General features: G+C 49.4%; 1 protein-coding gene across 1 annotated transcript in view; it reads left to right on the top strand.

Annotated features, from left to right (window-relative positions):
- Positions 1-13707, top strand: part of Scara5 (scavenger receptor class A member 5) — a 97701-nt gene that overhangs the window by 58112 nt on the left and 25882 nt on the right. The window contains exons 4-6 of the mRNA XM_005355505.3: positions 3820-4494; positions 10407-10487; positions 12302-12400. Coding sequence (XP_005355562.1) covers positions 3820-4494; positions 10407-10487; positions 12302-12400 — 855 coding nt within the window. The remainder of the gene's footprint in view (positions 1-3819; positions 4495-10406; positions 10488-12301; positions 12401-13707) is intronic.

Here is a 13707-nt window from a genome sequence, read left to right as displayed (position 1 = left end):
AATGAGCCTTGAAGGAGGGTGTGGCTTGGGGGAGGAGTTTCTTTCTAATTTGGATTTGTATGCTGATTGGTTGTGCAAGGATCAAGGACTCCCAGAGACTCCCTGAGATTGGAGAAGGCAATTGTCTGTTGTTCCTATATGGACAGGACACAGGTTTAGCTTCATTCCCTGGACAAAGAGAAAGGCCCAAAGCCTCCAGGTACCAAAGAAGGGTCTGATGGGCAGAGCCTGTGGCCTTCAGGGCTGGGAAGGAGGGAGAGGAAAAAGAATTCCTGGCTCACTACCTGGACTCTGGGCAAATATGACCTTAAACCACCTGCAACTTCAACCAAGGGGCTGGCACTCTTTCTCCCGGTCGCTCCCAGTCACGCATCAGAAGCACAATGAATGCTCACACCTCAGGGTGGCCTTCCTTCCTCTGATGGACTGAGGTTTGCCTGAGCTCTGGGGTGTCCTCAGCAGGGACTGATGAGAAGTGTTGGGATCTCTGCTCTCCACCTGCCCTGTCTCAGTACCACACCCCATGTGTATTGGGGGGCATGGGGGCGCATGCAGACACACTGTCCTGCTGTGATTCCTGCAGTTCACAGTCCTGTGGACTCCTGGCTGCGGCTGCGCATGGCTTCATTCCCCCGGAAGCTGCTTTTATATTGACAACTCTGTAGTCACCTTCCAGAGGGCGACAGTGGTGTGGGCCATGGGAACAGGGGTCAGGAGGCAGGTCATTAATGGTCATTCCACCTCCTGGCCTTGGTCTCTTCATCAGTAGAATGGGAGAACATCCCATTCACCAGAGACTGTGGGGATCCATTCAGTGGCTGCAGAGCCCAGAAGGGGCTAAGTATTCCTGTCTTGGGCCACCTCACCAGAAGTCTCATGACCAAAGTAAAGGAACTGGTTCTTCTGCTAGGCTCCATCTGTCCATACTTTTGTTTAAACTAGTTTGTCATTTAATGTTGTCAATCAAGGTGTGATTGACAAGCTAGAACAAGTACAGAAGGCAGCCAGAATGTCTGGAGGCTAAGCCTGGCCTTGAGAAAATGAATGAGGGAAGCGGAGATTTTAAGCAGAAAAGATCCATGCATTTTTTTGAAATTCTAAAGGGCCACCCTGTCAGGAAACACATGGGTTCTCCATTCTACCAAAGGGAAAAATCCATGGGTAGATCCATGGGTTCATCTGGCATGGCCAAATGAACAAATATGAACAGAACGCAAAACATTCCAATATTTATAACTAACTGACGGTGGGGAGGCTGAGTGAGAGCTTGGCAGAGTGATTTTCGTGGTCAAAGCGAAGGGGAAAGTTGAAGCAGGCATCCAAGGCTTCGCGTGGTTCCACACCGCAGAACCTTATCTAAAGTGACTTGTGTTCACCGCAAGTGCTGTGTGATTCCAGGGACGTCCCAGAGGGAGTACAGGCACGGGTCATGTGACCCAAGAACCCTCAACCACCCATTTTCCTCTTTCTGCAATCAGAATTCTCTTCGTGATACTTGTGAGCTCCGAATCAGAGACAGGAACTGAATCTTCACATTGCCCTTTATCCACAGTGCCGGCACTCTGCGCCGACAGCAGACTGATGTACCCTCGATACCTTCACTCCATCTCTTTTCCGGTCAGCAGATCTTACAGGGAGAAAACAGAGCAAAGCCAGCCAATCCTTCCAGGAGTCAGGTGTCCCCCTCTGCTTGCCCCTCTGCTCAGGTGTCAGCCACGTTTCTGAGACTCGTGATGTCTGTGCCTCTCTCCTTTTTCCTTATGCTCTCCCCCTCACTCTGTGGCTGTGTGGGCTCAAGAACTTCTAGGAATGCTGAGTCGAGTTAGCTTTTGCTGGTTTTGACTTTGTATTTCTCCAAGGGTGTCTGGGCTGATGTGGGGAGGTATCTCCGAACAAACAAACTCCCAACAGTATGTGGATGCTGAGCTAGAAATCCGTGTATGGGTTGCTTCCTTTTGACTACAGGGAGTGCATATGTGTCTCTGTAATACAGAATATAAACATGTCCCACCATTCCCCTCCTGTCTCCTATCACTTCCCAATACAGAGTCCACAAAGAGAAGTTGTATGCCTGCTTTCTTGTTGGACTAAGCTTTGTACTAAGTTCCTGGTCTTCTGGTTTTCGAGATTTCCAAAGCAGAATTAGCTCATCCTTCTTGCCCCAATCCCACCATAGCTGCTGGTTTCCTTTCCTGACCCTACAGAGCAGAGCAGCGGTCCCTCAATACCTCGGCACCCAGTTTGCAGAAGCTCCCAGGAGACACCGCGATGCTAGAATCCAGCGAAGAAGATTTCTCCTCTTAGGATATTTCACAACCAGGGAAAGGACCACTATCCACAGGGAAATGTTGGGAGGGGGCTGGAGTGGCTCATTTTGCTGGGGATGAACATAGAGAACCTAAAAGGGTGAAAGGGGGCAGAGAAGGAAAGGAACAGGTCTGAATGCGCCCCCCCCCACCCTTGGATGTTGTTGCTGCAGTAGAACGAGGTGGGACCTTGAACAGAGGAAGCCACAGACCGGCAGCACCATAGCTAACAGCCTGGCTCTGCCTGTTGCCTGATGGGATTGCTTTAAGCAGCTCCAGGGAAGACATAGAGGAAAGTCCAGTTCTGGGCTACCCCACTGGGGCAGAATTTGCTGTGCTATCATGGACCATATTAACAGATCTAGCTGTAAAAGCAGGTACAATGGGATTGGCTTAGTCTGTTTGAGCCACTGTAATGCAACTCCTTAAACTGGCTAATTTATGAACAACAGAAATTTCTTGCTCATGGTTCCAGAGGCTGGGAGTCCAGGATCAAGGCCCCAGATGATACAGTGCCTGATGGCATCTCTTGTACGTCCTGCTATGGGGATAGGGTGGACAGTTTCCTTGAGCTTCATGTATAAGTCATAATCATATTTGTGATAGTGTATTCTACCCACATGACCTAGTCGCCTCCAGAAGGTCGCATCTCTTAATGTTGTCACCGGCAATTAGATTATTAAGTTCCTGTAGGTGCATGGGGAGAACTTTAGACGGTTGCTGGTACCCATTTCCTGAGGTGGAAGGGATCATAAGACAATATACTCTTTCTCTCAGTGTGTGTGTGTGTGTAATCAAGTTTAATTAGAGTTACATGGTGAACAGTATTTAGAAGAGCTTGAACAGCTAGCCAGAGGCCACATTATTGAAGAAAGCATCTCTCTTCTCCAGCAACCATTAACCACCTTCAACCATTAACCATCTTCAAGGAGGATGGGACCTCATGAAGCCCTCTCTCCTCTAGGACAGAATGTTGGCAGGCCAGTCTTGTGTGGTTCTGTCGATTCCTGAGTACAAAGGCGCTGCCATATTTGGCAGACATCCTTGTATACCAACCCTTCCTCCTGAAGCGACATTCTTTCCGTCCCCTCTTCCAGGATGTTCCCTGAGCGTTGGAGAGAATAACCAATATCTTCAGTTGAGTTCCACAGAACTGTCCATATCCAACATTGATCCAATAGGAAAACCCTGCCATTTCCTATTACCTAACACACAGTGTGTATTTGTGCAGCAGAGCCCAAACTAGGCTCCAACCTAGAGTTACCAGGAATCTTTTAAAGTTCCGAAGTCCACATCCTACCCGATGTTAGCAATATCTGCAAATGATTATAGTGGCACATATGTTTGGGGACCACTGTTAAGCCCAGTGCCCAAGATCTACTGAAGCACTCAGGATCAGCCATCCCTCCCTTTCATTCACTTTTTATTGAGCACCTATTGTATGCCATAGATTTGCCTGTTGTTATCTGGACCTTCCTATCCAACTCCTTTTCATTTCTCACCTCCTCTACAGTGTCCAGGCCTCGAAGTTCCCCCGATGACTTGAAAGCGCTGACTCGGAATGTGAACCAGCTGAATGAGAGCTTCCGGGACATGCAGCTCCGGCTGCTGCAGGCTCCGCTGCAGACGGACCTGACGGAACAAGTGTGGAAGGTTCAGGATGCACTGCAGAACCAGACAGACTCGCTCTTGGCCCTGGCGGGCTTGGTGCAGCGGCTGGAGGGTACGCTGTGGGGGCTACATGCGCAGGCGGCACAGACCGAGCAGGCGGTGGCCCTGCTGCGTGACCGCACAGGACAGCAGAGTGACTCTGCACAATTGGAACTCTACCAGCTGCAGGTGGAGAGCAATCGCAGCCAGCTGCTGCTGCAGCGGCACAAGGGCCTGCTGGACGGGCTGGCGCACAGGGTTGGCGTCCTGAGCGAGGAGCTGGCTGATGTAGGCGGGGCCCTGCGTGGCCTCAACCACAGCCTGTCCTATGACGTGGCCCTGCACAGCACGCGGCTGCAGGACCTGCAGGTACTGGTGAGCAATGCCAGCGCCGACACACGCCGCATGAGGCTGGTGCACATGGACATGGAGATGCAACTTAAGCAAGAGCTGGCCATGCTCAACGTAGTGACGGAGGACCTGCGTCTCAAAGACTGGGAACACTCCATTGCCTTGAGGAACATCACCCTTGCCAAAGGTACTTGAGTGACCCAACCCAGCCCATAGTGATTCCTGACTGCCCTTTCTGCTCAGGGATCTCCCTCCAAAGCTCTTCCCAAGGACCCATCCCAAAATGGCAGTTTAAACTTATACCCTCACCTTTAAGTCTTACGCCATATGACTCTGGAATGTTCTGCCCAAATGAGTGTAGCTCCAAGGACTGGAGAATTCTGCACTTGAACTTGGCCTACTAGAAACATGTTAGAAAACATACATTGTTTGTTCAGGTGGAGTACATCCGATTCATTTCCTGAATACAATTGATTGTGTGTGCTGGCACATGCCTGTAGGCAAGCACTCCGGAGAGGGAGGTGGGAAGATCAACAGGTGGAGGCCAGACTGGTCTATACAAGAAGACCCTGCGTGTGAATGAATGAAGTTATTCGTGAATGGGTTATTATTGCTGTGATGAAACCCCATGGCCAAAAGCAAACTGGGGAAATTCATTTGGTTTACACTTCCACATCATAGTTCATTATTGAAGGAAGTCAAGGCAAGACTGAAAACAGAGCAGGAACCTGGAGGCAGGAGCCGATGCAGAGGCCATGGAGGGGTGCTGCTTACTATCTTGCTCTCCATGGCTTGCTTAGCCTGCTTTCTTATAGATCCCCAAACCACCAACACTGGGATTATACCGCCTACAAGCCCTACAGGCTCGCCTATGGTTTGATTTGATGGAGGCATTTTTCTCAGTTGAGATTTTCTTCTCTCCTGCAATTTTGGCTGTCTCAAACTGACATAAATAACTAGCCAGCACACCCAACAACTGTTAGCCTAGAGACCTGATTCTGCTCTTTCCTGATAAACCAGTCTCTCCCTTGTCAGGGCTGTGGGCTTCGTGAAATCCTGATTGGTCTAGTAGTCAGCCCAGCTGAAACTATCCTCTTAAATACACCTTCTGCATGTGGATATACCAAGGGGCATGCCACACAGCATCTCTCAAGAACGGCACCTCTCTGGGGATGTATCACTGTCCCCTTGTGTGTTGGCATGGGCAGTGCCACCCAGGAAGCTTCAAGGTGAGATGGAACTAGGGGTCAGTGTGGGTTCTGGCCTGTGTGAGCCATTCTTCAATGGCTCCTGGTATGCTCTCTGGAAGATTCCCTCTGGCCTGGTCAACCTGGCACTCCCCTACAGAGGTAGACAGAACCATCTGCAGCTCTCCAGTTCACTTTCATCCCCGAGTCCTCTCCTCATCATGCTGTGGTCAATCTTCTGAGCTGCCACAGTGACCACAGGAAGCTATAACCACCTTGGAGGCCTTCAGTGGTACATATCCAGAGTGTTCTTGTATGCTTCCATGCTTTTCTATACTGCTGTTGGAGCGGCTTCCTGTTACAATTCTATCTCATTCCTCTCTAATTTAATCCTCTCTAAACCCACATGGACACATTCATGTACACACGTATGCATACATGCCTATACATACACATAGAAATATATAACACACTTGAATGCATAACTCACATGCACACACACACATGCACAGACACATTCACAAACACAGATTCCTGCATATATAACTCACACGTGTTTATACAAACATACACAGACAACTACATACCTAATTCAAATGTGCACACATAGGCGTATACATCCACAGGCACACACATAGACGTCTCTGTACATAACTCGGGAGCATACACACGTTCATATGCACAAACACTGGCATACATAATTCAGTATATATGTACACATATGAACAGACACACATACGTGAATGCATAACGCATGGGTACACACATATGCACACACACAGATACCTACATGCATAACTCACATGTATGCACCCACACAGGCAGACACATATACAACACCCTCCCCTTTGCTCTCCTCTGGTTCAGAATCCACAAATACTCGAATGTATGTACTTTTCGAAGATGAGAGCATTTACGTGATCCTTGAGCTTTCCCTCAAATGGCTTTGTTCTCTCACTTTGCTGCGCCGTTTTCTGTGGCTTCTAACCTCAGTTCACCTTCGTGGGCATTCAGCAGAGCATTGCTTTTTTTTTTTTCAGCATCAAGGAGGTCCGTCAAAAATCTGTCTGTGGGATTTAAAGGCACAGAGAACTTAGCCTATCAGAGATGGGGATATCCCTGGAGGAGAAAAGAAAGTCAGAGAGGGGAGACATGCCAGAAAACTTTGGTACAGCAAGCCCTGAGGCAGGCCACCCAGCCACATGCAGATGGCTAAAAGGCAAGCCTTCTAAAATTCTTTGGAATGGGAATGGGCCTCTAAAATCATCTGGTCTAATCCTCCTGTATCGTAGCGGAGAATCCCACGGCCCTGAGAGGGGAAACGGCTTCTCCAAGTCAAATGCCAAGCCAGAAATGAAGAAAGCACACCTCTTAATTAGTGAAAACGAGTTTTCAAAGCAGTTTCATCTGGCAGCTGCTGTGTTTTCGATAGAAAACACCATCTAGTGGATGGAGGAGGGAGCCCTCCTCGGTCTGTGGAGTTAAGGGGTGGGGGGTGGGGCTGGATTCTAGGTCTGCCAAGGGGACTCTGGTTTCCAGTTAATAGAAGTGGACCATGGCTGTGAATGGGGGCCACTTGTAAGGCAAGTGTATATCTGCTCGAGGAGAATTGGGGTATGTGGGCTATATGACCCTCCCACCTTCTTCAAAGTAGATGAAGATACTCTGAGAAGGATAGAAGATCGATACATCCCGTCCCATTGCCCATGAGGGTCTCTCCAGCAGGTACATCCCGTCCCCATTGCCCGTGAGGGTCTCTCCAGCAGGTACATCCCGTCCCCATTGCCCGTGAGGGTCTCTCCAGCAGGGTTGCTTCTGAACTTCTTGGAGGCGCTGTGCTCCTGGCTCTGGAATGGAGCTGTCAGTCTCTGCCCTGCCCTTTTCTTCGTTCAGGATGTCTTGAATGAGGAAGGGGACACCCTGCACTTATGTTGTGGAAGAGTAGATGTCCAGGGCCCTGTAGCTTTGAGAAACTGAGGCAGAGCAGTCAGTGGCAGGGTCCTTGTGGGCTCAGATGGTAGGCAGACCTTGTCCCAACCCCCTCCACACTGTGATCTACCTCAGAAAACAGAAACCAAGACACGTGACTATAAGAATCAGAGAAGTAAAAAGGCTCACAGGGGCAAGGCTGGCCACAACTGAGGTTGTAACCGCATATACTGCTTAGAAGCAGAATGGCAGATGTGGGTTGGCACAGCTGTAGAGGGCCCAGACCTCAGAGCCCAGGCTCCCTGGCCGGGAGAGATGGAGAGTGAAGTAGGGTGAAGTGTCTGGGGTGGGTGGGGATTTAGCAACAGAGATCTGAGCTGAGTTCCCTTTGTTGTTGAATTTGACATAGAGGGGAGTCTTCTGGATTCAGAATGGGGATGGAGAAAGGGGTGATGGAGCTCTTTTTAATCTTAGCCCTGCCTTTCACTGGGCGTGTAGTTTTTGGTAAAACAGTTTTCATATCTTGATCCTGTTATCTGAGAATTGGGGTCAAAATAAGATGACGCCTAAAACCTTCAGCTTTTTTTTTTTTGAATGCTTTCTGTCACTCGTGAATTAAAAAAAAAAAAAGTTGACTGCTTTTTCCTTGCTCTCACGTTATTGAGTTGTTAAATGGCTGTCAGCTTGGGTTAAGGGCTGAGGACAGTGCCAACTTTTGGAATGTATCAGTACATCTCGATCTTGGCAGCCGTGTTGTTTTGTATGTATTAACACCCTGTGATCTCATATACTCGTTCGTTTGTCAAATATCGATTGTGCAAGACCCTGGTCTGCTGCGGGCCTACATGTTTTGGTTTCCTGGGAGACCACCACAGACTGGGGCTAAAATTAGCAGCTTATTGTCTAGAGGTTACGAGTCTTTAACCAAGCATCTATAGGGTCTCATGGCTCTGAAACTCAGAGGGAGGGTCCTCCTTGTGTCTTCTGAACTTTCAGTGACCGGGGCAGTCTTGGTCAGCAGATGCCTCTTTCCCATCTCTGCCTCTGTTGTCCCATGTCTCTGGTCACAAGATTAGGGTCCATCCCACTCCAGGATGACCTCAGCTAATCACATCCACGGAAACCCAGTGTCCTAAGAAAGGGGAGGAGGTTCTGAGGATGGATGCGTTGAAAGCACTATTCAGCCAGTAGAGCAAGACGTGAGTGTTTGCAGTCTGGGTTCCCACAGCAGGGGCAGGTTTTCAGGATGCCTTTGGGAAGCAGAAAAGAGAGAACCACGGGGCAAGGCTGTGTGAGGGCTGCACCAAAACACCCCAGGTCTGCTTCTCCAGCAGGAACCATGGGACCAAGAAAGAATCACCCAGATCGCAGACATATGGAGTTGACGAGGGGTGGGGGACTTCTGTGCTCACCAGCCTGGGAACAATAGGTGTCAGAATGAGTGACAGGAAGGTGGGATGGGCGAGATGTCTGGTCTCATGGGTGTGGCAGAAAGGATGAATGCCAGGCAGACCTGGACCGAGAGCATGGCTCCTTCACCAGCTGGCTGCCTGTGTGGCCTCAGACAAGGAGCTTCCACACACGGTACAGGCATGGAGGCTGGAGGTTGAATTCAGTCATGTATACTTGAGTCTCTGCCACACTGCAGCCTCTCCTGGAAGGAAGCCCCACTCACAAGCCATTAGAAATGTATCCTCCGGTCAGGTGCCAAGCTGGAAACCTGAGCTTCGCCCGGCCTCCTCCACTGCTTCCCCTGGCCTCCTCCACTGCTTCCCCAGGAGGAGCAAAAACCATCCTACTTTCTAAACAGCCTGGCCCTTCTCCCATGTCTCGGATGGCCACTTTCCTAACCCACGGTTCTTCTACCTTCCACCTAAATGGACCACAGCCCCCGCCTCCCTGCCTCCCTGCCTCCCTGCCTCCCCGCCTCCCTGCCTCCCTGCCCCTCTCACCTTCCCCCTGTACCATCCCTCTTTCACATACAGCCCAGCCATCTTCCTCCCTTCCTTGTATGCAGATCTAATGTGGCTCTCCCACCAGGCCCCTTCCAAGGCTTCTAGTACTCCCCGGTCAGGGTCAAATCCAGCATCTAGGCCCCCAGTACCCCCACTTTCCCAGCCCACTGAGCCCCTGCTGTTAGTTTCGCCATAGCTTACGTAGCTGCATCTTTGCCTTAAGCTCCTGTAGGGATTGCTTTCCTCTGCACACAACTCTTCCTCTTCACGCTGGCTTGATCAGCCCTGACCACTGAAATGGAGGCTGAGGGGGCTTAGACCACAGGCATTTCTTTCTTTTCAGTTCTGGAAGTTAGGAGACTGAGTTCAGGGTACGAACATAACTGGGATCAGGTGAGGGATTCCTTTCCTGATATATATATATAATTTTTTTTTATTTTATTTTATTTATTTTTTTTTTGCTTGTTGTATCCTAGTTGGGCAGAGAGTGAGAGAGATGTGGGGGACAGGAATGAAGGCAAAGGAAAGGCATACATGAGCGCTAGTGCCAAGCTCCAGACAGAAGACGGGAGCTTATGCTATAGCCCAGGCTGGCCCTAAGCTCACCATCCTCCTACCTCTGCCTCCTGAGTAAGTGCTGGGGCTACAGGTGTGCTCCGCCATAGCTGACTTTTCTCCTTTTCTAAAGCCACTAATTGCACTGAGAAAGGTCCCATCCTCATGACCTCATATAAACCCAGTCCCCTCCTACAGCCCCACCTTTCCAAACCATAAGAACTTCAACATATGGACTTGAGAGGGTCATCAATAACCCTGAATACCGTCTCCCCTTCTTTACTTAGCTAGTACCTGTTTCTTCTTGAGATTTCAGGAAACCTCCCCTGATGTCCCCCAGAGCCGAGTAACTGGCATCTCCATGCTTCCAAAGCAGAATCCTGGCTCTTCCTCTCGTTACGGGGGAGCTGTTTGCTTTCTCTGCGGATGTCCTGGCTTTCTTACCCTCTAACCTTGTTGTTGTCCTCTTTCAGGGCCACCAGGACCCAAAGGTGACCAGGGCAATGAAGGAAAGGAGGGAAAGCCAGGTACTCCTGGATTCCCTGGACTGCGAGGTAATGGGATACCCTGGAAGGAACCTGGGGCGGGGGTTCAAGTCCATCCCTGACCTCTCTTCCTAGGGAAAATAAACTTCCACTGTTCTTCAACTAGGTGACTAAGCGGTTGTCAGTCTAGTCACAGAACAGGCCAAATGCTTTTCCTGAAAAAGTACCAGAATCTTAAGGCAAGAACTCACAAGAGTCCCCAGGTCCTCTAAATCACTGCCCCCACGGGAAGAGTTCTATGATACTAGGAGTCTGACACGCCCCTGCCCCATCTCACTTCCTGATATCCCATTCCCCATGGCTGGTGGCAGATGGGGTGAGGCATTTAGGACCTTCTAAAAAGACTATATTTTCCTTTGGCTCATGGTCTTAGGCGTTTCTTATCAGGGACTCTGTCAAGCATGTGAGTCTATCCATGCCTGAGCCAGTGTCACATGTGACATTCCTCAGAGTGAGGAGGTTTCAAAATGATGCAAGGAGAAGAAGCCTCGTGGGGAGGGTTCTGGTTATTTATTTTAGGAATTGTTCCTGCCAAATCACTAGGTATATTACAGACAAAGAAGAGAAGATGGGGCCTGGAAGGGGAGGTCTCCAGCCTGACCTCCGTTCTGTCCTCAGTTCCATGGCCAAAGATGCCCTGAGGTTTCCCAGGACAGCAGAGCCACTTTTCCTGCCCAGTGAATCATAGGGTGGGGAGCTTTGGGCACATCTTGCCTTAGGCTTGGAGCTCAGTTGCCACAGGACTCTTAGACCCTGGGAACAGATGCATCGTGTCAAGAAGGGAGAGACATTCCATCAATGTCTTTGACGTCCTCACACCCTTGGGAGGCCACTGTCCTCTCCCAGTCATTTGATAGTAGCCCTGGGGTAATGACTCGGGGATAGGTTTCTCGTGCTGTGGAAAAAAGGGCCCAATGAAAAGCAGCTTGCTCTCCAAGCAGGAAAGAACAATTAGGCAGTTGATTAAGAGAACTGTGTTCTGCAGCGATGACTAGACTCGGGTCAGGACTCTTGGGGGCCTTGGGCTCTTGCTCATAAAAGTGTTTGCTGATTCTGGCTCACCATGGTACATTCAGTACAGGCTGTGGCCACAGGGTCTGATGGCCAAGAACCTGGAGCCCAGGGCCTAATGGGATGGCAGGCTATGTACCCATTGATTGGTTTTGTGGACGTCCTCACAGTTTTGCCTCTTTGTTTATGGAAAGAAAGGGAGTGTTTGGTTTGGTTTGTTTGTCTTTAAATAGGTTGAGGCATTACCTCACCCTTCTCTCACTCCCTAATGCCATTCCCATAGCATCCCCTCCTCCCTAAGGACCAGCAAACCCCTCAGCCTAAAATATGACATGATGGTGACCAACCACAATGTTTCTGTAAGAAAGACCAAGACTCAGAGCCTGCCTCCAAAGCCCTTTGCTGTGTGCCCAAGTGACTTACCATCTGTGAGCCTTAATTTCCTTATTTGTAGCATGGATGAATTAATACCTTTATGTTAGTCACGAGGATTAAATGAGATTCTTTATCCCTGGCGCACAGAAAGAAATCCAAAAGATGTGTGCAGAATTTAGAAGTCCAGCCTGCGTATGGGTATCTGGATGGGACTGGCCCTACTATCCACTCGCAGCACTACTAGGCCTTCAAGGATGAAGGGCAGGGAAGGGTGATTTAAGGTGCATATACAGATGCTCTGAGCCGACCTGCAGGATGCAAACAAGAAGACGCAGAGGTGATGGGAGACCGAGGTTGCATGAATTATTAAACCAGGCTTTGGCATCTAAAGGACTTTTCTGAATCTGTAGCTCCATCCTTGTCTCTTCTCACCCTAGGTCTTCCTGGAGAGAGAGGTACCCCAGGACTGCCTGGCCCCAAGGGTGATGATGGGAAGTTAGGGGCCACAGGTCCCATGGGCCTGCGCGGATTCAAAGGTAACACTGAAGCCCACTGCCGCCTGAAGCTGCCATTCAGCAAAGTTCTGTGCGTGCGCGTGCGTGCGTGCGTGCGTGCGTGCGTGTGTGTGTGTGTGTGTGTGTGTGTACAGGTTTCAACCCAGAGATATAAGCAACGGAGGCAAGCGAGAACAAAACTAGACTGCAAGCCCATATTGCCCCTCCTCACTAGTTACACCAGCTTCCCCGCCTTCTGCAAGACTCTTCATGCTTCCCCTAGTGCATGCCTATGGGTATCTAAATGGGATATCCATTTATTTCACTTCTCAGGTTGACTTAGCCAGCACTGTTTCTTCTGATAGCTTCTTTCTTCTTTCTCTGGCTATTCCCCTTGCTCGTTTTTAAGGGAACCTACTTCAGAGTCAGTCCCTATGGCTCCCTTTCCATTCGGGATTGTCAGGTTGGCCAGGTGTGGTGATGCCCTCCTTTAATCCCGGCACTCTGGAAGCAGAGACCGGTGGATCTCTCTGATTCCAAGGCCACTGTGATCTATATGGTGAGCTCCAGGACAGCCAGAGCTACATGGAGAAACCGTTCTCAGATAGATAGATAGATAGATAGATAGATAGATAGATAGATAGATAGATAGATAGATAGATAGATAGATAGATAGATCAACAGACCTCCCTTCATCACTGCAGAAGACAAGGATAACTGATGTTCCTTGCACAGATGCCCAGGTTTCACTTATTATCAGGATAACCTAGTACTGTTCATCATTCCCACTTTGAATCTGGGAGGTCTCCCGTTCTAGATCATTGGAAATTCATATTTTACTCTTTAGCGATAAAAAGTACTGAGTTTTTTTCTTTTGTGATCCTAATTTGAAAACACGTAACTTTTAAAGACTGTAAAGATAAACCATGCTTGCTGAAAAACAGCTAGGTAGTACAGAGATGTAGGAAGGGCAAAGTAAATAGGAAGCCCTTTCTCCTTTGGCCCCTTTGGCTCTTACTCTTCAGAGTGACCACTGTGAGCTCTTTGGAGCACACGCTGCTGGATGCTTCTCTAAATGTATTCAGCCACGTATGTGGTTGCTTTTGTTTTGTTTTGTTTCAAACCCAGGATCGCAGTAAATTCTCTCCCTTGGCATTTTCTGATCTGCTTTCTTCACTTACAGTTTGCAGTGGGCTTTTGACTTGCAGATGTTTGTCTGGAGAGCGGTAAACTAGAATCCCCCTTGCCTTTCTCTGGGCCCCTGAGCAGTGCCAGGACATTCTGCTTTATTGAAAGAGGAGGAAGCTGGGGGAAAGCTCTGATCTTTTAACCAACCCCGGAAAGGAAAT

Source organism: Microtus ochrogaster, chromosome 17 (assembly GCF_000317375.1).
Source record: "Microtus ochrogaster isolate Prairie Vole_2 chromosome 17, MicOch1.0, whole genome shotgun sequence".
Classification (NCBI taxonomy): Eukaryota; Metazoa; Chordata; class Mammalia; order Rodentia; family Cricetidae; genus Microtus; species Microtus ochrogaster.
This window is presented reverse-complemented; position numbering and strand designations above follow the sequence as displayed.